Source organism: Anopheles stephensi, chromosome 2 (genome assembly GCF_013141755.1).
Source record: "Anopheles stephensi strain Indian chromosome 2, UCI_ANSTEP_V1.0, whole genome shotgun sequence".
NCBI lineage: Eukaryota > Metazoa > Arthropoda > Insecta > Diptera > Culicidae > Anopheles > Anopheles stephensi.
In genome coordinates, this window is record NC_050202.1 from 60,969,133 (window position 1) to 60,993,249 (window position 24,117).

At 46.2% G+C, this 24,117-nt stretch overlaps 4 protein-coding genes across 9 annotated transcripts in view; 3 read left to right on the forward strand and 1 right to left on the reverse strand.

Moving 5' to 3' along the window:
* The window catches only part of LOC118506530 (acetylcholinesterase), a 69,010-nt gene extending 65,119 nt beyond the window's left edge, over nt 1–3,891 (reverse strand). Inside the window, exons 1-2 of one of the 3 annotated variants that reach the window (XM_036043797.1) lie at nt 3,622–3,891; nt 632–1,104 (exon numbers count right to left, since the gene is read on the reverse strand). The gene's annotated coding sequence lies outside the window, so the exon portion shown is untranslated. Of the gene's footprint in view, nt 1–631; nt 1,639–3,621 lie in introns of those variants that run through there. The other 2 variants (XM_036043798.1, XM_036043795.1) reach the window with 2 other exon arrangements.
* The window catches only part of LOC118506534 (fibroblast growth factor receptor-like), a 119,593-nt gene that overhangs the window by 67,328 nt on the left and 28,148 nt on the right, over nt 1–24,117 (forward strand). For 3 of the 4 annotated variants that reach the window (XM_036043806.1, XM_036043805.1, XM_036043804.1), the window contains one exon: nt 18,664–19,883. In XM_036043806.1, coding sequence (XP_035899699.1) covers nt 19,606–19,883 — 278 coding nt within the window. In that variant the 5' untranslated portion in view covers nt 18,664–19,605. Of the gene's footprint in view, nt 1–16,241; nt 16,696–18,663; nt 19,884–24,117 lie in introns of those variants that run through there. The other variant, XM_036043803.1, reaches the window with a different exon arrangement.
* Nucleotides 5,219–6,634, forward strand: LOC118506535. Its single transcript, XM_036043807.1, has 4 exons — nt 5,219–5,563; nt 5,630–5,724; nt 5,810–5,972; nt 6,043–6,634. The coding sequence occupies exons 2-4, from the start codon at nt 5,664–5,666 to the stop codon at nt 6,539–6,541; spliced, it is 723 nt and encodes a 240-aa protein (XP_035899700.1). The 5' UTR covers nt 5,219–5,563; nt 5,630–5,663; the 3' UTR covers nt 6,542–6,634.
* On the forward strand, nt 7,210–11,983 carry LOC118502432. Its single transcript, XM_036034660.1, has 9 exons — nt 7,210–7,538; nt 7,610–7,910; nt 7,990–8,190; nt 8,731–8,849; nt 8,930–9,135; nt 9,356–9,496; nt 10,867–11,131; nt 11,198–11,403; nt 11,463–11,983. Exons 1-9 carry the CDS (start codon nt 7,288–7,290, stop codon nt 11,798–11,800), a joined length of 2,028 nt encoding a protein of 675 aa, XP_035890553.1. The 5' UTR covers nt 7,210–7,287; the 3' UTR covers nt 11,801–11,983.

Below are 24,117 nucleotides of genomic sequence, written 5' to 3' on the forward strand. Positions count from 1 at the left end.
GATGTGTGAGTTTGCCGTACGTTACATCGCTATGTCAACAGCGATGAGCGATGCATGGTTTCCCGCTGGAAAGAGGCAATTTTTCACAAAACTTATCAGAATACCCATCAGGGACATTGCGCTACCGAGTGCTGTGATGTACATTAGTGTAAGTAGCAAGCAAGCGGCGGGACTCGTTTGTTCGAATTTGCACAAAGGATGTGGAAAGTATTATCTTCGACGAGCAACATTTATCTTCTTTTCAATATCATTATTTGTAGCATTTTTTTTTTTTTGCATGAGATCCTGAAGACGACGTAGGAAGAAAATAATTGATATTCAGTTTCTTACACGAAACATTGATTAAATCGTAAGGTTGAGGTTTTTGGAAATAGGCTCTAAGCTTGCTAGAAAATTATTCAGATTTTAAATTAGTTTTAACCTATATCTGGGACAATATAAACAATATAAACTTAAAAATGTTAGATTTATAGTCCAATTTATGAAGTCCTCAATTTGATCTTCATGGACATAGAAAAACGAGCCTCCTGCAAGTTGGACACGTCAAGAGATTGACACCAAACAATGTCTGAACGGTTAAATGTAAAAATTGCGTTATCTTGCGGTCTTTCATACAATTATCTCTACTCACCTAAGTATTTTGATCCACTAGAACAATTCACTAGCGTTGCTCATCTAACGCAACTCCGAACTTTGACGCCGTGCTACCTCTGTGCAGCTTTGATGTAAGAGGACACTAATGATTCCACAAAACACACACACACACACAAACTGGAACCCCGGATCTGAATACTTCAGCACACGTCACCAAACTAACATACACACGCACCTTAGTAGAACTTGCGGCCAAACTATATCCGGGCACGATTCTATTTGTTCCGACACTGCTCAAAATTCCATACGGCGTGAATTTAGGCTCAGTATGCTCTATCACTGTAAGTTTTGTGAACCCTCACTTCTAACGGCACACGGCTGGTAATGTTTTACGATCCTGTCAGACGTGCTATAGAAGGATGTGAACGTCACTGATCACTAAAGTTTGCACGAACGCTTCACCACACTGGCTGTTCGCAGCTTAAACAACACACTGACGCGGAGAGTACGCTAGAATTGAATTTAAGATTGTTACAATTGATTGCTAGCAATTCGTTCGTTCATTCACTAGCAAAGATTTGCCCGCTCCTGGCACCATCCGGAAGTACTGCACGAAAACAGTGAAGCAAAAATTGATCACGATTGTTTTCCAGGACACCGAGGGCTGTTGTTTGGTCAACGAGCACAAGGACGACTCACATTTCACCTTGCCTCGCTATCGGGGGCACTGTGAACTTGAACTTGATAGCGCACTTGAACCTTCTTGTAACGAACGGTACACTGATCCGTTCAATCACGGTATCAAATTCCTAATGAACCTCTTCTCTGCACCTTTAGGGGAGGGTAGATTGGACTGGTAGAATTCTTCCTATAAACCTGCAGCTATCGTCACAACTTCAAACCAGCCGTTAGGACAAATGCTGTCCCAAAACAATGCTCAACCAACCGGAGGGAGAAACGAGCCAACCCGTCAATCCGATATGTCTGCACACCAGTGTCGCTTGAGGTCGCACAGTGCCACCGTATCCGTTCAACTGTTCGACTGACTGAAAAGGACACCCGAAGTACGTACGATTGACCCACGGGTGACACAGCAACGAAAAGGCTACTTCTGTCAGTTTTCAGTCTCACTCTCTACTTTCGCTCTCTCGAGTGAGAGAATCTCAGAACTTGTCGAGTTTTTCGCAAAGCTTTTCTACCGAGAGCGACACCAAATCTCGTTTCTATGAATTGCTTTGGAAAAATCTACAGAGGAAAATTTAGCAAGCTGAGTATAGTAGCAGAGACATGGGCAGAGAGTGAGAGAACACTAGAGAGGATGAGAGAGTGGACAAAGCTCCGCTAGACCTTCTCAGTTCAATTCTGGTGGGGAAAAACCCGAAATCCGACACCATCCGAGAGAAGGAAAACTTTCAACTACCACCAGCCTCCCCCCAGCGAGTGATTAGCTGTGGCTGTGTTGGTAACCGTGCCTCTACTGCGAAAGACGAGCCTTTTTGCAAGCACTACCAGCCAGTAGCAGCAGCCAGCCAGCACATGTGGCGAGAGTTTTTGGGGTAATGATGACTTTTTTTTTTGGTTGGAGCATCCGAGTTTTCCCATACCTTTACGCCATCACCTTCGCGTGCTGAAGATGATGATGAAGCCGTCTCGGAGCAACTACTGCAGTGAAGGATTTCTTGCAGATGATAGTGTGCCGCAGGCAGTAGAGACCGTGTGCTATGTCTCCTCGCGTCTACTATCAGATAGACAATATTGTTTCAACATGTTACTTCTTATCCGAAAGCCAAATAAATGGAAAAAGCAACTATTCACTTCCAATGGAAACAGCTGCACACTCGACCCTGCTTTCCTACTAGCGCAACGTATCCACAGTTCATCGCGCAAGGACTTACCGTCAAGGACACCCGCAACCACATATCCTCAGCCTAGCTCTGCACGGTTTTGTGCTATGCAAAACGTTGTTTATGATCGGCTCGCTTCATGCCGCATAATTTTCTCGCGTTTTCCTTGCCTAGTGTGTGTGTGCGCGCTTCCCATGCTCGCTTCCTAGGTGTGGGCATATGCAGTGATGGTGAGTGAAGGTGGTGCAGTGAAAAACCACGAGTTACTACCAACCGCACACCAAAATAACAATCATCATCATCATCATCAACGTCACCACCATCTTTGCGGTGATTATCAAGCACCCCAGCAAACATCGTGAGCAAGTTTTCTCCCCACGTAGAGCAAATGGGTGGCAAGGTAACTTCACCGCAACACTGTCCAATCAAGGGACGATAGAGGAGGGTTTCCCATTAGTAGACAGTTGGGAGTTTTGGAGCTTGGGTCGAAGTGTTGATCCAAACCATCAGGAACACGTTTTAACTTCGCTCACATACTCTTACGCCGCAACAAAAAAAAAACACAGGAAAAGAAGCTGCGACCGAGAGACTGCTGCCGGGTTTTTGTTCCGGTTGTGAGCGCCCACGAATACGCACACTATCAACCAACGAGAAGAACAAGATAGGAAGGGGAGGTGATTGGTGGTGGGCCCACCGCAGGATAATAGGCAGGCAGGAAGTCCCAGCAGGCTCCAATCGAAGATAGTAGTTGCCTTCGCAATGCAGCGTTCCGCCGGTTGATTCTGTTGACTGGGAACAAAGGAGCAGGTGCGAGCGAGAGAGAGAAAAAGACCGAGCGAGAGAGAGAGAGCACTCCAGCAATAGAGCTGTCTTGCGAGGTTATGGAATGATTAAGGATTTTTTTTTTTGCAATAAGCTTTTTAGAGCAAGATGATAATGCGATACACGGGCAAAGAAACTACGCAAGGAGGATTATTGACTTCCTCCTGGTGTTAGTTTGGAGTTTTCTTGTCCTTGCGATCTATATTGACACATATCCACGGGAGTTGTGGAGACAGGACCACAATATACACAATGCCCTTGTACGTGCACTATTGCAAAACGCCAAAACGCAATAAAGTAAAACCTCGTCCTCGCGGATAGATACATCTGACCGTTTGCTCCCATCGTCTTACTGTATTACCATTTGCGCGTGGCGAATATCCACACAGGACCAAGGTGTTCAATTACACGCGATTTGGCTACAAACTGTGACAACTACGACGGATGGCGAAGGATGTTTCCTTGTTTGGTTTTTTTTTTCTGCCGCACTTTGATACCCACACTAGGAACGGTACCGTAGCATCGATATCTGACAGAACGAGATCTCAGATGAACAGTAAGCACAAAGCACCGTGTACTTCAAACACTCGCACTACACCAGACACAACCGCTTTGCACCGAGTTCAATCTCACACTGGAGATCTCTAACGTAGCGTGTATCGGTTTCGGCCGTTACTCGGCCGGAGCATTGTAATCTCTGGCAGGAAAAACAATAAAATGCTTGCACACACTCGCAGCACGTCGCCGTGTACACCGTGTTCGTGCAGAACTTGATGCAGAAAATCCTCGTGCTCTGCTCTCGCACCCACACACACACACACGGGCAACGGATCCTATGTGTCCTCTAGTTATGCTGGATGGATACTATCATCTCACGGTTGTTGGTCGAGGAAGTATTCTCCCGAGCAGGATATGCTCCGTGCCGTTGCTAGAATACTCTTCGGAACCGGTACAGGAATGCATCTACTTAGTAGCCTTACTACAATTTCCCAAGCTGAGCTATTCTATACATTTTGTTTATAGTACCGGATCAACTTCTTAAGTATGCACACCTGCTTTACTGACAATTATTCGTGGAGTGTTACAATTACGGTAAACGCTGGACCAAATTAAATAGCGATAAAGACGAATTCTCTCAGCATACTTACTATAAGTATACTATGTTGCTGTCTTTTAGCAAAATACATGCCGCTACTTCAAACTCCCGTTTTATATGATATGCTGGAATTTCTTGCTAAACAAGATGCAAGCATAGCTATGTCTGACATTACCGAAAAAATAATACTATGCCGTGTGTCGTGTTTATAAAATTCCGAGAGAATTCTCTCTCATCTCGTTACTGTCCGTGTCTTGTCCAAGTAGGGGAAATTGACGCATGATTGTGTTTATCCTGTTGTATGAAAACCCACTCTCTCACGCGCGCTCTCTCTCTCTCGCTCTCCCTCGTCCTATGGTTAAGTGTTAGTAGCAGCAGTGCTTTATCTCGGTTTCTCACAGCACATCCGTATAAGATTCTTCCAATTTCCCATTTATGTTTATATCAATCTGTCCTCTTGGAGCAGCTCGTCAACGAACGTACCAAGAAGAACAACAACCACATCCAAATCAATGACGTCATATCGCCGAAGCAATGACGTCATTCCGCTAACATGGGTCAAAACCGGCAATAGATAGTAAAAGTTTATCGTGCCGAAAATGGCACGCTTAGACAGAACAGAACACAGCAAGAAAGCATTTGTGTGCCTCGAAGGGCGCCAAGAACTTTGTGCAAGCTTTGATTTATCTGCCACTAAACATCCGGCTCGCCATTGTTACAGAGCAGACAAGAGCGCGAAGTCTGGAAAATGGAAGCCTTCAGTTTTTTTCTTGCATAAAACATTGTCTTAAATATTCTTATTCCCAATATCGGCAAGTACAACGCGCGTGGGCCCGTCTGCTTCCATATCTGTCCAGGTGTTGCACCTTTACCAACGAAGTGGCAGAAACGCAGAACGATTGTCCAGATGGCCAGGTGCGGTACCAAGAGCTTTATCGATGCCCAACTTAATCGTCTTTAGCTTATCTACCTCGATTCCACCTTGCCCACCCAGAAGAGAATTGTTTGCCCTCTACTAACCTGGCCCAAATCATGACTCCCGTTGGTTCAAAAACAAAAATGTCACCAACTTGAGATAAGCACGGCCAACGCGCTACTGTGGTATCACCGTACCGAAGATATCCAATCGATAATGGGAACGGTCAACCTATAAATGCTACCTTCTTACGCACGGCGGGGCTTATTTGTCCAACGGTTGAAGGAAACAGTAGGTGTTTTCTAAAGTTTCCCTGTAGTTGATAAGTGCTAAACAGTCTGCTCAATTTATTTTTAGCTCTCTAGAGCTGCTGAGGAAAAACTAAAACAAAATGCGTACCGGAATGATTGTGATGGCCCTGATGGCCCTTACGGCCACGGTCGGAGTGCAGGGTGAGTGTTGTGTGATTGTGTTCTTAACTCCTGCAGCATGCTCCGCCATATTGATCTCGTTTCGTTTGTTGCTACTCTCCGCCAGAGGTCGCTGGTCAGAATATCATTCTGGACGCTATCATGCGGCGCATTCTGGAGAATCTGCGTGAGCTGATGCGCACGGGCAATCCGGAAACCGGTATGCCAATACTGGCCCCGTACCACAATCCGGATCTCTTCATCAACGCAAGCTTCGGAGGGTTACTTGAGTATGGGATGACGATACAGAAGCGGCCGACGGGTGTACTTACAAAGCCACAACTCTACTTCATCTTACAGCTTTGATGCTCGCTTCACGCCCATGAACATTATCGGACTGGATACGTTCGAGGGCCGGCTGCAGGTCGATCTGGCCACGCTTCGCTTCCCGTTCGAGTTCCGCTTCGCGGAGATCAGTGCCAATGGGTTTTACGACGCAAACGGGCGCGTGTGGGGATTGATTCCGATCTTCGGTATCGGAGATTTCTCCGTGCGGCCTCGTGATGTGTTGGCGACCGGGTTCGCCACCATCACCGACAATGGCGAAGGTTTCCTGATGCTATCCGACTTCTCGATCAGCCTGCAGATGGGTTCACTCGAAAGCAACATCCAGGGTATGCTGCTCGGCGGGGAACTGTCGGATCTGCTCAATGCCGTCCTTCAGGACATTGTACCGTCGGTGCTGCGCAACTTCCCCGAAGGCATGACCAACATGCTGAATGCGCTGATCATCCCGATCGCAAACCGCTTCCTGGCTACCCGCACAATGGAGGATCTGATGGGTTTGCTGTTCCCGTAAGGACACCGTGTTGGAGGGATGTTTAACTGATTCGTAAAATAAATGCCAGCTGACTTGTAAGCACGATCGTATGCAGCACGTTGATAGAACTTACATTTACCTTGTTCACTATGATATGGGTGGCTCGAAAATCCCTTTGTTTAAGATGACGCTCCAATACTGATTTACTCGCTAACCCGTGTATACTGTTTGAACGATGGAACGGTTTTTAAGTGACTTTTAGCACAACGTCACATTGATAACCGTTTCGAGCACGATATCAGTCGACAGCGGTAGCAACGATAAGATTGTGGAGCAAAACAATCATAGCGATTTATGATTTAAGACACGAGCATTTATGCGTCTGTATGATCTTGGTGCACTATCAAGCAAAAGTTCTATCCGTTAGATAGTCCTTAGCAGATAGATTATTAAGCCTCCTGACATCCTTAGCGGTTTTCGACAGCAATTTTGATTCGCTCCAAGCTTTTGAAGTATCCTAACCAAAAATGAATTAAGCTCTCCGTCCAACCCCTCGTGCCACCCTGTGTTTATCTGTACCAGAACAAAGCCCCAAATTATCGCCTTATGACCCCCGGCGGAGGCACAATCAATCGGCGGACTTATGATAAGGAATCAGATTATAGTTCCAACTCATATAAGATACGATCACCGAATCTACCGACATCAGTCTACAGTAAAAACTCTTGGACAGAAATTCCTACCCGTCAGAAAGTTCCTCCGAAGTGTCCATTAGAACCTCCGACATGTGTCGTGTGTTTGCACTGCTGGCACTGCTAGCAGTCGTCTGCAATGCAGCCGTTATTCCGATCCAGCCACAGCTCCTGGATAACTTGAAGCCCGAGCAGCGTGCAACACTTGACGAGGCTTTGGCTCAGCTGCTGGAAAACATCCGTGAGCTGCTGCGGACGGGTGATCCGGAACGGGGCATTCCCGTCATGGCTCCGCTGCAGACCGATCAGCTTGATGTGGACCTGAGTCTGGGTGGATTGCTAGAGTAGGTCAGAAGTGCGTTTGACTTTCCGAGGACTATGAACACGATTATCTTCAATCTCCGCCCATTCGTAGCTTTACCGCCATTTTGCGCAATCTGTTCGTCGATGGATTGGACCGTTTCCAGGGCACACTGACGCTGAACGTCATGCAGATGGAGTTCCGGTACGATTTTCTCTTCCCGGACGTGATTGCTCGCGGACAGTACGATGCAGATGGACGTGTTTTTGGGCTGATTCCGGTGTTTGGGTTCGGCAATTTCCACGTTGCTCCGCGCGATCTACGCATCCAGGGTACGGCTCTACTACGCCAGCTACCGTCCGGCTATCTTCACATGCCGGAACTCAAAGCCAATGTGCGGCTTGGATCGTTACAGGTTGTATAGCTTGGTGATATATTCCTCGGCAGCTTGGCAGCTTTTGACTTAATGGGAATATTCTTTCCAATACTCACAGAACAACATCGAGGGAATGTTGCTCGGAGGAGAGCTATCTGATCTGCTTAATGTGGTCATCCAAGATCTGGTCCCTTCCGTGCTGATTAACTTTGCGCCGGAAGTGACAGAAATGATTTCGCGCGTCGGCATACCGATTGCTGACTCCATCCTCAACACGATGACGCTGGACGATTTGTTTGCATTGATTCCCATGAATCAATAGAAGAGCGATGATACGGCAACACGAATTTAGATTTAAAAAAAAGCTTAATATTATGGGAAACAACAACTACTACTGCAACTCCAAAGGTGCATGGGATTAAAGGTTATATTTGAACTAAAAACAATGACTATCTGATTTATCTGGCTTATCGCAAAGAAGTATGGGTTTAAAACGTACGTTTTCCAGGTCATATGTGTAGATGCTATTTATAACTCTACTTTTCGGATATTCTTATTCTTATTTATTCTAAAACTTAATTTAAGGAAGACGATCCAGTGTCATGCTAGTTGACGGATCGGATCGAAAACGAAAATCAAAGCAACCGCTTTCAAAATTTCAAAAACAATCACGTTTGCCAGAAAACTTGCCTCTGGTTACGAAATTAGTGTTCAACCACAAGAGGTTAGAATGTGTCGTCTTGTACCAGCAATTCTGCTTTTCTCGTTTCTTCAACCACCCTGCGATGGAGTCCGTTTGTCGTCCTCTGCTCACCTTCAAGAAAAAGAGGCTGTAGCTTTCAAACAATCTGTACTACAGCTGGTAGAAAACTTTCGGCTAGGAATGGCGGACGGATTTCCACAGCTGAACCTTCCCGTGCTGGCACCGTACGCCTGGAAAGGGCTTCATATAAAAGATTTTGATAGTGGTATGCTCAGGTACGTGTATTTCGTGTTATAGCTGATTACTCGCAAAAACGAGCTCATTAGATTGGTGTACGTGTGTGCCATCGCAACAGATTAAACGCCGAGCTAAAGGACGGAATCACGCGAGGTCTGAATCAGTTCAACATCACAAACCTGAACATTGAAATTCCATCTCGAAAGCTGGACTTTCAACTGATCTTTCCGTCTGTGCAAACGGTTGGACGTTATGTGGCGAAAGGCCAACTGGCCGGATTTGTGCCGTTCGATCGGTCTGGAAAGTATTCGCTGCAGCTGTACGGTAGGATCACTAGGATGCATTAGTTTAGCAAATATCTAATGGTAGGAAATATTTTCTTCCCCCGAAGCTCTCAACGTGCGTGGAACTGTGCACTTTTACATCTGGAGAAAACATTTGCTCGTACGCGATCTAAATGTGATGCTTACCGTCAAAAGTTCCCAGGCAAACTTTGAAAAGATATTGCTGATGTCGTGGAACACTTCCCTGTTTAATCGTATAGTTTCGGGCCAGGTTCCGGAATATTTGCGCAACAATCGCAACAGCATTGCGTTGCAAATAAGAGCCACTGTGAAGCCTAAACTGAACGAGATATTGTGGAGGTATGATGTGGAAGATCTCTTCAAGATGATGCTGGAGAATGGTACAGAATTTATGGGACTATAAGCTATTCTTCAACTTGGGTCAACGTGGGTATTTATCTAATTACCTTTAAATAATTAAAATCATTTTCAATTAAGAAACCCATCTGTTGTCGATTGTCGACCACTGGAATAGAAAGACAAAAGTTGCAAGAAGTTGTATGCAACAGTTGCACTCAACCTGACAGTTCTTGCGTGACATGTTGGTTGCCACTTACAGGGTGATTCGAATTACACGGATAACACGTTTTATATTTATGAAATTTCCAGTTGCAATAATATTTTGTTGTTGTGATTTACATGAATACACCGCGTGGCATTTCGAGCTCTACGGTCTGCGTCGCATGTGTTCCTAAAGCAGTCCTTCGTGTTATTCGAATGGGTATCTGTAAGAGAGATTCACTTGAAGAGCAAGCTTCCCCGTAATCAAATGAGCCCAATTTTCGGTGAATAGTTTTCCATACACAGCGCACAAAGGACCTTTCCGAAAATCGGCATTAAACCGCACGTGCTTAGCTGCGATGGATGGCGCCAACAGCAGCCATGAACCAACCGACCACTGCCACCGATTAGATAGCGGATGCCGAAAAACCTCGCCCAATCGGTCAACGCAGTAGCATCTCGGCCCCAAAATCATACGATTGACATTGACTAATTGATTACGAACATTTCAAAGGCTTTGCTCGCGTTACCGGTTCCGCGGTGCATGTTTGTGTTTGGGTTGCACTCCAGCTCGCACGATACCGATTGTGCAAACGCTCCATCTCGGGACTGGACCTGTTTATCATGCAATCCTTGAAATTGGGCTAGGTAAACTTATCGGTCAAGTTCGTCTTCCTCCCGTTACATGGTTACCGGCCGTGTGTGCGTGTACCGTGTACGACCGTTGAACGTGTCGACGATAAGCGAAGGCGCAGTTGAGCCTACAAACCACGTTTTGAAGTGGACGTTTGCAGTAGCTACTTTTATTGTGGTTTAATTCGTACGGACTACATCGAGGCTCCCGGCCCTCCTACAAAGCTCCCGGAATAGTTCAAGATGTGTACGGGATTATCCTGGATCGCTGTTTCGAATGGGCAGAGCGCGCACACACTTCCAGTGTGAACCGTTAAGTACTGGGGATTGATTACGCCCGGGGGAGGAATTTCTCGTGGGTGAAGTTTTGCAACTATCACAACCGCTTGCTCTCGATGTCCGATGCCTCGATAAAGAATCGAACGCTTTGATAGGGAGCTAACGTAAGCAACGAACCGTATTTAAACACTCCAGTGACAACGGCAAACCGTCAGAGCAAGTAGTGTGGTGGTTGAAGAGCGAAGCACAGAACGCCAACAGAGCGTTGTGATAGGTTGTCAAGTGGACTCAGTGAGCTAATCAAGTTTGAAAATCAAGATGAAAATCTTGCTAACCGTCACCGTTGGCCTGGTGCTGGCCTGTACCTTGACCGGTGCAGCTGCTCAGGAGGAAAAGTACCTTATGGCTCAGCCCCGGGACAATGCTCTGAATGAGTTGGTCATCCAGTTTCTGGAAAGCTTCCGCGAGTCGATGGTCTGTGCCAATCCAGATCTTGGCATCCCGGTGCTGGCTCCGCTCAAGGTGGACCATCTGGAGATGGAAATCAAGCAGAAACTCTTCCAGTAAGGCACCTCGAAGAAGAACCTTCAGAACGCTTTTCTGTAACATTGCTACCCTTTTTCTCACAGAATTAGTGGAGAGCTAAATAATTTGGTCGTTGATGGATTGAACGAGTTCGAAATCAAGCACATCGACATCAAGGTGCTGAAGCTGCAGCTGGACTTTGAGTTCTACTTCGGTGCGATCCGCACCAAGGGAAAGTACAAGGTGAAGGCCAAGCTCATCGGACTTCTTCCCCTGACCCGTTTCGGCTCGTTCCGTTTTGATGCCAAAGGTAGAAGCAGATCTACTTTACGCTGCGAGGAAACATTTTAACACCACTTTTCTTCGTAGGTCTTACCGTGAAGGGTAGCGCATCGATTGGTATCAGTGGTGACAAGCTGCAGATTCGCAGTCTCACCGTAACGCCAACGCTTAAATCGGTACGGTCTGACGTGAAGAACGTGTTCCTGCAGCCGATCGTCAACTTTATGTTTAATCGCGTGGTCGAGGGCGTCGTGCCCGGGCTGATCAACAACAATCAGCAGGAAATTACGCAGCTGATCGAGCAGCAGCTTAAACCGATGATCAACGAAATGTTGGGCGACCTTTCGCTGCAGGATTTGATCGATATGGTTTCGGGAGGTGGTGGATCGGGACCAGTTACTTGTGATCGCGATGGAGCGTTGTAAGATGGGTTTGCAGAAATCGTATCGATGACTGTAAGCGAGAAGTGGCAAACGTTGGTAGGGTTAGGTGGGGAAGAAGCGTTCGAATCCAATTCGTAAGGGCTGTGTATACAATTGTTTTATAATTTTTGTTATAAATAGAAATTGAAAATTGAAATGAATTGCAAGTTAAGTTGAAAAAGAAAATGCGCATTTGTTTCCGACACTCTTCTAGTCTGTCTCACAAGAGAGGATATTGCCGAAGATCTCCTCTGTTATGGTGTCTTACAATTAAACAATTAGCCCAGATGTCGAATTTCAATCCCCAAACAGTGTAGGCCATAGACATATCTAAGTGCTAGAACAGAATATGAACACCTGCATGTCGGTATATCCACCAGTAATCTTCAATCGATTTTTTCAAAATACCAGATTAGCCATATCCAGGATTAGCCAAGATCCGGAGACGCGCTACCGGAAAATTGCTGTGTGGAAAATATTTAGCCACCCCATGGCGATGTGGTGCTAACGGCATAATGAATAGCATAATTTCAATCACAAAGCACTAAGCCTTTATGGCCAATCCCTCACTCAAAGTGCGCGCCCAACAATGCAAGGATCATCCGTTCGGTTCCGCTTAAATTATTTCCACTTTCGGTTATTTCTATTTTGTCCATTTTCTCTCTCCCTCCCTCACACACACACACACACATTTCTTGAGGGTGATATTCACCAGGACATTTTTGCTGCCACCTCGCCCAGCTGGGACCGCAGTGCCGATTCCGAAGTTCTTGGAAGAATATGGCTCGAGAAGTGCGTGTGTGCGGTGCGATTGAAATGTAAGATCGCATGCCAACCGTCCTTTGTGGTGATTGTTGCAACAAGAGAGGACCTCACCAAAAAAAATGAAGTGAACATACAAACCCTCTCGCACAGCATGATGCCCAGCATGATGTATGGAAAAGGACGAAGCGTGAACGCAAAGCACGGAGGTGTACGGAGTAACAAAACAAAAGGCATCCATAAAAGTGCAACAAAATGCGAAACGCAGGCGGGCGGGAATGTGAGATGAAAGGCCACTCCACACCAAAAAAAAAAAAAGGGACAGCAGGCAACAACAAGGTGCGAAATGGTTTTTAGCACATTGAACACCGAGGAAAAAAACTCGGTTGCTTTGTAAATGTTTTTATAACCTTCCCAAAACCTGTGCCCCGTGTATATAACAGTCAGCTGAGTGGTAGTTACGGGGATGTTTTCGGTTGTTCCCCCGTTCACCACCGGTTAGGGAGTCTGGAAACATGGCGGCGGAGTAGGTGGCAAACGAACATCATCAACAACAACAACAAAAAAGCTGGCACTAGTTTTACTGATAACTGTTGCAAAGTTATTTGCTCCCTGCATGTCGAACAAACAAACAAACATTCGATCCGGCGTACAATTCGCATGAACTCGGAACAAGCTCAGATGAACCGGGGATGGAAATATGCGATTCCGGCGAAATTATACTCAACGATAGCAAAGTTTTATCGGACATTGGGATGGGATGTTCAATGGCGGGATTTTTTTTGTTTGTTTGTTGAGCCTTCCCCCCAGAGCAAACAGCAGTACATCCGAATCGAATATCGTGCCAAAGGTGGACTACCATTCGGGTTCCCATCCATCCATCCAAACTAGCCCGGAACAAGGAACGTGGTTCGGCGAACGGAGACACCCAGAAGGGCAATACCATCGGTCCGAGGACGCATTCCGAGAAGGACGATCCCGCATCTCGTTGAAAAGTATGTTCGTTAGCGCCCCGGTGCAGTAGTCCACCGGGGCAGTGAAAGCCTTTTCCAGGTTAATGCATTTCAAACCATTAAACGAACTTGTCCTTTTTTTGGTTTCGTTTCCCTGTGCGCTAGAGCGTTCAGCTGCAGCTTCTGCATCCATTAGGGCGAAGCGCTGTAAGCTGTACAGCATTGTAATTTCATTACTCACTGCGTATGTGTGTTCCCTGTTTCGCCCTTTTCGGGGGACACGCTCCTTCTGGTGTTCGGTATGCGTCTCTCTTCTATAATCAACCATCTGTCTCGTTAGTCTCAATCGCACTGGAAGGATCTTTCGACCAGCAGCACCACAAAAAAAACCGGTCCTCTCCAGCACACAGGACACAAGGAACACCAAATGGATGAGGAGCAGGTGAGAACCGGGAAGGCAAAATTTTGCGAATTCCTTCCGATGCTCGGTTATCTGCGAGCTTTGATCTTGTTGCGCCGCTTCTTCGCCGAAAGTTCGGCCATTAGTGCGGCAATCGGAATGGAAGGCAACGATATAAAGCCGGGTCCCTGTGCGACTGTGCTGTGGTGTGGTTGTTATCGATTCTAAACACTTCCTTGCCGAGTTTGTCTCGAGAACACAACAGGACGTTTTCCATGATGTTCGGTGTTCCGAGGATCACCATTGTACGTAGGATGCATCGGTTCGCTGAATCCTGCTGAAAAGTCCTTGATGATTACGCCAGTCCTGGAAGCAGGATATTGCAGGCAACGGCAGATTGCTGTTGGCGGCTCCGGGAAAACAGGACCGGGATCTACTGGTTCCGGTGGGAATTTCTGAAACGAGTCCCTCCACTATCCCACCTCACTGTCTCCGTCTCTCTCGCTCTATTCGCCTAACGACTTCCGGGAAGTTTCTTAAACTCGGTTCAAGATGGCGAACAGTGACTGATACTGGGCTGACGCTGGCTGCTGCTACACAGAGTGCACGCTCATTTTAGTCTCGCCAAAGTGTTGCATTGTTGTTGCACCATGATTTACGAGCATCCTAGCGCATGTGACCAAAAAAACAGATGTAGTGTGTGCGTTGGGCTAGTAGCGCCGGGGTTTTTTTGTTGGTGGTTCCATCCATACCGCTAGAGCACTGTTGACCAGACCATCGTCAGTGTACGTTTTTGCATTGTTTTGCTGACTCGGTGATTTCGTCCGTTCTGCGCATGCGGTTTGCGATGCGACGTCGTGCGAAAATACGACCAGACACTGGAAACCTTTCCTATACGGCCGGAGAGTGCATGCGACCCCCCACAACCCACCGCCGAGCGCGCCTTCTCGTGCTGCTAAAAGTTTATGTTTTCCGTGAAATCTGCGCGCCAATCGATGATGCCAGTGGATGGATGGATCGCCAGCGTCTGGAAGGGGGGGTAGGAAGTGGCCCTCTTCCATCCGCTTTTTATGTTTGTTTCTCGCTAAAATGAAAATTTTATTCCCTCGTTTGCCGCAGAACGTTAGAGAACGCTTCGCTCTTTGTACCGCTTTGTGGTCGAAAAATAAACACTTTGCGTTACATTTTGAGCGTTTTAATGGTGTTGCACTTTGGGTGTTTGTTTCGCCGCTTGTTTTTTTGCATACCACACAGCCACACACATTTCGTAGGAAATCGCCAAACATTGTATCATTTTTTGGGGGAATCATTCGAACACAGTCTGCCCTATAACCGGGCCCCCATGCGGCATACGTCGCGCGTCTCGAGCAAGATTTTACACTGTTTACATTCGGGATGAACGCATCCGAGAATCCACAAACAAACAATCCGCCGTACGAATGAATAGGAGCAAGAGCGAGAGAGCGAGCGAGATAGCGAGAGCTTATTGAAACGCCATCGCAAGAAGCTTGGTGGTTGCATTTCGTGACGCGTGTACGTAGGTGTGCGTGCATATTTCCAACGTGCTGCAAATATAGTGGTGTTAGCAAAACCGCGCGCGCTCTCGATCGCTTTTTGCTTTTTTTTGCCGGCTGACACAGCCCAAGTTCCTGGTATTTTTGTTTACGTCCTCTCCCATTTCCGTTACCGGTTGAAACGGAATGAATGGCTCGCTCACACAAAACGTGCTCTCTCCCATACGCGCATAGCGTGTGTGTGTGTTGTGTTCTCTCCCTCTCTCTCTTTCATTCTCATTCTTGAAACGGGCTGCAGTGTGTCGGTGAGTTTTTTGAATGATTCTAACGGGTTTCTTCATCTATTCCGTAGAAGATTGAACACAATGTGTCACTGAATTATGTTTATCAATCACTTGATTGATTGGCAGAATCTGGAGCTCCACCAAACACATCTGTTTAATTCAATTTGTGTGTCATCGGCCATTCATGTACTCTTCTGCTAATCTCTCTCGCTCGTTCGTGAATGCAAGCGTCGGTAGGTGTTTCAAAGAGTACGAACGGTTTTATTTTCTGCCTGGTTTACAACGGAGTCAAGCAATGCGTTATAAGGAATTTCCCATTGATTATATTATTTTCATATTAAAAAAAACTGTTTCACAAGCTTTTCGTATCGAAACCCCTTTTTTCTAGCAATAAATACATCCTTCCGCACACACAGTACTTTCGCACACACTCATCCTTTGTTGAGACATCGTTCGCTCTCTCGCTCTCCTTCGCTCACGCGCTCTCGCTGTCCAACTGTCAATGGGCTGTTGGCATGCTGCCATCGACCACTCGCAAGTTATTTCACGTTCGACTGTCAGTCCGTACGGTAGCCTTTTCCAGTGACAAGCGAGCAATCGTTCCACTGTCGGTTTGTCTGCCCCAGTATAAAACGAGTTAGCGTGTGTGTGCGTTTGCTTTCGTGCGTGCGTGCGTGCCCCTTGTGTGTAGGGAAGCAAGGTTGCATTGTCGGGAAACTACTTTGGCTCTCCATAGGCGCCAGCTGCTGTCACCCGGGATCTCTCTGCTACCGCATCATCATCCGACTCCTCTCGATCTTGGGTCATTCCGTTGTGTACCCTCCTACCGCTCGACAAGCGGAGCGTGCGTTCGTCGAAAAAGGCGCAATTCAGCGAATTAATCAGCAGAATTAAATGAACCGAAGCGTTCCGTTCAGGGCCAACTTACGGCAAAACTGTGCTGCTCGTCGTATGCTGCACTCTGCCCGTGAACGGCTGGAAAACGGTAGGTGGTTGCTTGCTGTGTGCGGGAAAGCGGGAAAACTGTGTGGCATGAATACGGTGTACTATTGTTTCCTGCTGTGGATCCGCATGTGCGCGTGTGTGTGTGCTTTGTGTTGCGTGTGATAAGCCTCATGAGAAGATGATACGGACAGGAGCGGACAGGAGGGGGAGAACGCCGGGGGCGGTGGTTTGAGGAGCATTTCGTGCGAAAGTGCGCGGTGATGGATTTTCCAAATTGTATCAATTCCTCGAATTCCAAGGACTACTTCTCTGCCTGCCTCCTGTCAGACTCTTCCAAAACCTCTCAGGGACTTGTGGGAATGTGAATAGCTGTGTGTGTGTGTGTATGTGTGTACTTGTGTACGGTGGCATGTACGTACGTAAGTTGTGTATGTGGCGGTGGTTGCTGCGGGCAAAGAATGGTGTGTGCGTGCATGTGTGTGCCGGTCTGTATTTCTGGGAAATCAGGACTATCGATCTCGGGACAGAACGCGCGCGTACATTGGCTCTGATCCGAACGTCCTTAGAAGGAAGTAACGGCCGCCACCGTTCAGTATCACAGCTCGATTGTGTCACCTATCTAAAAGCACTTAAAATTATGCTTTCACGTAAGCAACGTAATTGGACGACGACGACAACGGCTGGTGTGAAAGTACCACCTTCCGGAACATTGTGTAAAACTTGCCTCCCCGTCACCCAGCCCCGCGGAGGTCATCCATCCAATTAGACCAAAAAACGGGAATCTACTGCTAAGAATGTTTTCCGCATGCCAACCACAGAGCTACTGTCCCCATTTGACCCCTTTGCGCTTTTGTCGGAAAGGTGGCACACATCCGTGTCACTGACACTACTTGACATCGGAAGTCCGCAAGTTCACGCAGCGGAAAGGATGCTTCCGAACTGCTGCTGAAGCTAAAACGCTTTCCAGTTGGATGGCACATTTGCCGGGGATGAAAGATTTCTTTAAGTCATTGAAAGAAGGAGGAAAAAACCCGAATAGGGGTTAGAAAACTCAACGAGGACACCATAAGTACCATAGGACGGGGAAGTCATCGTGGGTCGATATTATATGTAACCGTGCAGAGAGTTCTGTTCGGTATATCCTTTTAAAATGGGGTAAAAAGCGGTACTAAGCAGCGGTACTTGAGCTTAATCGATTTATCAATCAATCCGGGAAGTAGCCACGTTTTAGCATAAACATAGAGAGTCAATGCATGGGCAACCGATAGCATAGCGTCAAACTTTTGCCACAACTTATCTGTTCCTGCCAACACGTAACGACTTATCTGTCTGATAAGTTGGACAGTTATCTGCCTGATCCAAGTTTATTTAGGAGAGTTAGTACGAAAACCATTTTCTTCTTTCCTATCAGTTCCTAGAATAGCGATTAGCTGCGCAGCTGTTCTAGAACTGTGGGATAACGCTGGCAAATAAAGGCAACTAATACCATAACTGTATGCCACTTCTTCGTGTGATGTACGACTGTCGGTCTCCTTCTAGCCGTAAACCGGTTCAATTAATACATCGCCGGGTAACCTTGATACTAATTTAGTTTAAACTTCTCGCTAAATATAAACGTCAACCGGCAGTCCGGCCCATCACCGATGGCCCATTTCTACCCGTCGATTTCCATGTCCCTTCTGCTAAATCTTGCGTATTAAAATAATATCCTAGAGGGCTATAGAGGTCAGAAACAGTCTTAGTGTGGACCAGACCATTCACCATTAGCTTTCTCCCAGTGGGAAAGCTTTAATGTGAAGCATAGAGCAAAACTTGGGAAAATGATTTATTAGATTTAGTGGAGAGCTCAAACAAAAAAGGGAGATTGGTATGAAGGAAAGCTATTGCCAAAATGGAGAGAAAGGACCGTTAAATGCATAGCCATATCATTTTCTCACTAAACATCTGTTACATGTACACTAATAAATATGTTTTGGTTTTCCTCCTCCCCACATGTGTCTTATTGCAGAGTACAGCACACACTAATTAAAGCGATAGCGGATTCCTAGAAGAAAAACCAACACGCACCGAGAAGCGGACCGAGAAGACAGAGAGCACACATTGTACGGCTGTCAGCTTGAGATCTTGTCGTGTGTCAGGAAGCATCGTCCAATACTGTATTGGTTCATCGTATTGTCAGTGGATAAAGTCACTAAAGGAACAGTCACAACAGTGTCGCGGTGTCCAAATCAGCGCCGAATAGTTTGCAGTCATCATCGCGTCTTGATAACGCATTTGATAGTAAAACTTGTGGTAGTTTCCTCAGCGGTTATTAACCGTCCTACCCATCTATTGGGCCCCGTGGGACGTTGCAAATTTCAATTAACGGCAAGCGAGTGGCACTACTTGCCTTGTCCTTGACGACGAAGCTCTGGTGCTGTCCCCCGTCCATCGCGAATCGCACGAGATCCATTGATTCCTCACTTTATTGCGCAACAACCGCTTGAACCGGACGACAAGATAGATCAAGCGATAATTGATCCTGTAACGCTGCTACTGCACTGGTGTGGTGTGCATCGTTTCCTGGAACCGTTGGACGGCTTGTGTGTGTCCTTCTTTAGTGTGTATGGTTGAAAGTGTGGTGTGAGTTAGAGCGTATACATACCCTTAAGGGGGTGAAAAGAAGAGTGTACTGCGTTGTGCTTTCTTTCGTTTGAAGCACGAAACAGAATTTTTGCTACATAATTCCTTAGCCCTGAGTCGTCCTTAGCAGATCGTGGAAGTGTAAAAATGTCCGCACATTAAATAGGGGTAAACCCGAATCACTCGTCAATCACTTAACTAACCGTATCGATTGTGGTACAGTGCATTTACCAAGTGCAAGTGTGAGGTTGGCATAAAACAGCAAGTGGTAATACATACAGAAGCGTGTGTCCTTCCCCAACGAAACCGGCGACGAAGCGAATATAAAATGATGGCAATGATGATGATGGCGCCTGTTCGGAAAAGTGCTTGCAGCAGATGCGCACCAATATCGTCCACCTGCTGGTTGCTGCTGCTGATGTGTATTTCCATCGTTGTTGCCGTGTCCGTCAGCGCGGAAAATCATTGCAGCGAGCTGCGGTACGAACATTCGCTCAACACCCACCATCTACAGTTCACGAAGGAGATCCCCGACCGGGAGTACGGTGTGCTGAAGCAGTTCAAAAGCCTGCACTGTTGCGGCAAGGGCTACCGGAGCATCGAATGGTAAGTGCGAAGCGCTACATGCGGTTTTTCTGTATTTTTTTGCTTTGTTTGCTTGTGCTCTTTAAATTTATTAAAGGGTTTAAAAGGATGACTCATAATTGAAATCTGTTTTGAAGTCTCTGTGGGGCATATTTCAGCACTTAAATCAATTTTAAAACATTCTGCTCGCAACGGTAAATGAACTATTTTGAAAGGCAATCGCGCCCGTGCCAAAAGAACGATCAAGGGGATGAAATGGTTCCAAGTAAATGGTTGTATACCCCAGCATAAACATTTGGCTGGCGTCGGTGCGCTCGGTGCTCAATGTTTTGCGAGTTTTCAGCTTTGCTGCTATCTTCGGACGTTGTTGCATCTTAGCTTGTGTGTTTAAACGTTCGCAAACACCCATCACCATCGCCCAGGAATACTCGGAAAAAGGGTGTGGAAAATTCAGAGAATTGTGTCCGAAAAAAAAGGAAGGCATCGGTGACGACATTGACGGACGAGCGACAGAGATTCGATGTTGGTGAAAATTTACATTTCACAAGCAGTGAAAAGGGGTTGGAGTTTTCACGCAGAGTTACGAATAATTGTGCACTCGTTGCGTTGCAGTCAAGGACCCCTCTTGAGTAGTTTTTTTTTTCTGTGATGTCTCACGTCACTAGATAAATGATGACCGTTGTCAGATAATTCTATTAGTCACGTGGGAAGAATTTGGGAAGTTTCCGGAATTATTTAAATACTTCTTGCTTCCTATTTCGCTGCCTGCCAACTTCTAATTAAACCTTTTCGTCATATGATGTACAAACGGATTGTTTCTCAGAAACGGTATCACATTCACCAATCTCCATTTAACCCTGCGCTTCGTTATAAAAGCCCTTTTTGCAAAGCAATGTATTTGTTTTACGCTTCTTTAATGGTCTCTGCTACCAGATGTAAAGAGATGACGCGAAAAAAGCGAGCTATACAGACACACACACCCCCCTAGACGGTGATGACACCATGACGCCAATATTGTGAATCATTTACCCACGCAACCGATCCCCCAGCCGTCAGCGCTGCTACTAGCCAATCATTCAGCCGAGCCAATGATTCATTGGCATCATCCCGATACGATGAATGGAGCCGCCGCTATTTGACGGAGGGGTTTATTGACGGTGGTTGGTTAGCACTTTTTGTGTGTGTGTGTTGTCTGCCTTCTTTCAACAAATCAGGATTTAAATAGAACACGGCAAACCGCGAAACTGCGAATGGACCACCGCTCCTGTGCTCATGTCAAACGGGCCGGTGATCGGTTGGGGCGTGTGTTTCGGGGCGCCCAATATTTTTCCACTGGAGAAAAATTCCTCGAAACTGAAATGTTTTCTGGCGCTCTACACCATGAACCTATTGAACATAGCAAATCAGCGTTGGATATTTATGTAAAGGTAAACTAAGTGATGATTTTAGCAACGGGTAAGGTTTGTTTACTTGCTCTACATTTCATGGGCAATGTAATTTGCGGCTTCTTCTATAGCACAACGTTTGGAAACATTTGTTTAAAAACTAAATAAAAAGCTGCATTTCCGTTCGAATGCATCATTCGGCCACAAGGGCGAGCAACCAAGTATCAATTTAACTACTCACACCTTACCTACGGTAGAGAGAGAGAGAGAGAGAGAGACTGTTTGCTCTTACCCCTTTGTTGCCGCGGACCCTATGTTGCTTAAACAAACAGAACATTTTTGTTTAATGTTTTCCCATTGATCGGCCCCAAGTGCTCTGCTTTTTAGGTTTGTTTCATTTTAGGGACGTACCATTTTGAAAAAAAAAACAGGGCCACAATAATATGGTTCGGTTCTTTTTCAATCGTCCAATCCAAATATATGACGCGGACGTTGTTGTACCGGTGCACGAATGATGATGATGCGATGCATCACAACGAGACTTGTCTTCTTGGCCATGTTTGCGTTACGGGTTTCGCTGTGTAAATCACCGAGTAAAAGGCTAATGCCGTGGTTGCATGCTATCCGGGTTCGGGCAATGATGAATGCCAAACAAATGGAAAAGAAAATAGCTTCAAAACCTTTACCACCACCGAACCGCGCATGGGGAAGTAAATAAATAGTCGGACCAGGTTAGATGTGTGTTTGTAGATGTCAAAACACAGGGGTTGTTTGAGCTTATTGTGTCCGTGTCCTCGGTGTCACCCGGATGACTCACAGCGATGGCATCACTAGAAGTTCATGCGAAAGCTAGCTGAGGTCAACGGTTTATTTGACGGCGCTGTCAATTTGAATCAACAATTACCGTTTTCTTGACAATTTCAAGAATTCGTATGTCAAAAAGGGGGTTAATTGAAGTAACGTTCTGCCGTCCTTAGAAGCGATTCATATTTCCAGCTATTTCTGGATCTGCTCATGAGACCTGAATTGCTGGTCTGCCAGTCCATCCAGAAACCACCGGAACAAAGTTCCAAAGTTCAAGTCTCCAGGAATGTTTTACCGGTTGGGTAAAGTATGGCCGAGCATTGTCACACTGCAGCACACCTTAGTCCTGTCGTTTCCCATATTCCAACCATTTTTTTCCCAGTAGTGCTTGGCTCAATTTCAACAACTTCGTTCGACATCGTTCTCCTGTTTTGGTTTCCCCTAGTATGAATAGTTCGTAATAAATGTCACCGATGTGGATGTCTGGTCGAGTTAAAAAAGCTGTGGTAAGACCAGGCTTTAGGAGTGCTGAAAGGCATTCATTTTGTCAACTCCCGCAACGATACGGTGAAGGAATCCTTTCGGATTCCGCCGCTGGAGTAGCATTTCAAACATAACAAGACGACGTTCAGTTCCTCGAGGTTTCAGGCAGTTCAATTCCCCTGTCACTAATCACTCCTGGCAATCCAGCAAGCTTATCCTACGTTTGGGTACGATTTTCTTCCAGCAAAGTCGACAACTACTCCTCTTCGAACGTTTGAGGCCGTCCTTCGCGAACAGCGTCCTCCAAGTTAATCTTAATTAGGCATCTCCGTTAAAATTAAAGAGGTCTGGAATAAAAAAGCGCAACATATTCCGCTGATTCAGTACAAAACACTAGTATTGCATGCCCACCTCAGAATTTCGTTTCGTTCAACAGGGCGCTTCAATAAACAACAACACTCCTTCTCAAACGTGGGCCAGTAAGTGGGCCACGCAAAAACGCTGTACTTTCCGCGAGATGCGGTTTGATTCATTAATGTAGCAAAAAAAAGTTAATTAATTATTTGATCTGTTTCCAGTCGGCGTGTTGCGTCTGTCAACATTTTCCAATCGTACTCATTTAAACAACGGGCATTCAATTTAGTAAGTGTTGTTGCAGCACCGTTTTCGTCGAATTTCACACAAACGGCAAAACGGACCAACAATACGTGCTTATACGATTCACCTGTGCGGAAATTCACCGGAAGTTCCGCTGCAGAAGCATTGGTTGCGGGTTTAAATAGGCACGAAGGACATACTTACATATCCTCTCGGCAACAACATCATCACGGAAAGGGTGGTTAGGGGGGGGGGGGGGGGGGTGTCAAGGAAGGTGCATATTAATCCTTCTACCCTTGTTCGGCTCGTTCTGTGAAATTGGTTTCACAAACCTCCCGTCCAGAAAGCTCAGATGCAAAAACGATGAAAAGTGATATCGATTTTTACGCAGCATATAATGGTCAATGACATACGAGGGGTGGTTGGGGGGATGTGGTACGTACGGGCTTGGAGTATGGAACACTGGAACCCATCAATAATGCATGTGGTTTTTCCGGGGTTTTCCGGCTGCTGCCGTAATATTACACAGGTCGTTTTTATTACCATACGACCATACATATGATCTTGTGAAGAAAGCTAGTATTTCGGTTCCTTTTTTTGTTATTACAATTTAATTTGTACTTAGAGCTGTGCACGTACCATGTTTGTGGTAAGCCACAGCAAAAATACTCATGAAGCAGGCAGTTCCGGCGAATTTCGTTCTATTTATTCCCCATCTGACCGGTTTCGGTCAACCGAGCTAATTGCTGAGTTAAGCGTAACTCGCTGAAAACGCGCGCACACTGCTGCACAATTATTACTGCAGGAACACCTGCTTTTTTCCACATCAACTCACCTAACAAGATTTGATGCGCTAGCAATCAATTTCGAACATAATTAAATTAAATGTTTGCTTCTGAAATTGGGGAAAAAGTTTTCTAAAAAACACGCACACACACACACAAACTCCAGAGGTGGTTCGCTATGTGCGTGCTGTTTTAATGGAA

What these genes read in the sequence shown, in the direction of transcription:
- LOC118502432 (XM_036034660.1), top strand. Translation starts at nt 7,288, where the DNA reads ATGTGTCGTGTGTTTGCACTGCTGGCACTGCTAGCAGTCGTCTGCAAT. An exon ending in TGCGGCTTGGATCGTTACAG is followed by an intron (nt 7,911 to 7,989) that starts GTTGTATAGCTT and finishes CAATACTCACAG; the next exon opens with AACAACATCGAGGGAATGTT. An exon ending in GTTCCGTTTTGATGCCAAAG is followed by an intron (nt 11,404 to 11,462) that starts GTAGAAGCAGAT and finishes TTTTCTTCGTAG; the next exon opens with GTCTTACCGTGAAGGGTAGC.
- LOC118506535 (XM_036043807.1), top strand. Translation starts at nt 5,664, where the DNA reads ATGCGTACCGGAATGATTGTGATGGCCCTGATGGCCCTTACGGCCACG. An exon ending in GGCCACGGTCGGAGTGCAGG is followed by an intron (nt 5,725 to 5,809) that starts GTGAGTGTTGTG and finishes ACTCTCCGCCAG; the next exon opens with AGGTCGCTGGTCAGAATATC. An exon ending in AGCTTCGGAGGGTTACTTGA is followed by an intron (nt 5,973 to 6,042) that starts GTATGGGATGAC and finishes TTCATCTTACAG; the next exon opens with CTTTGATGCTCGCTTCACGC.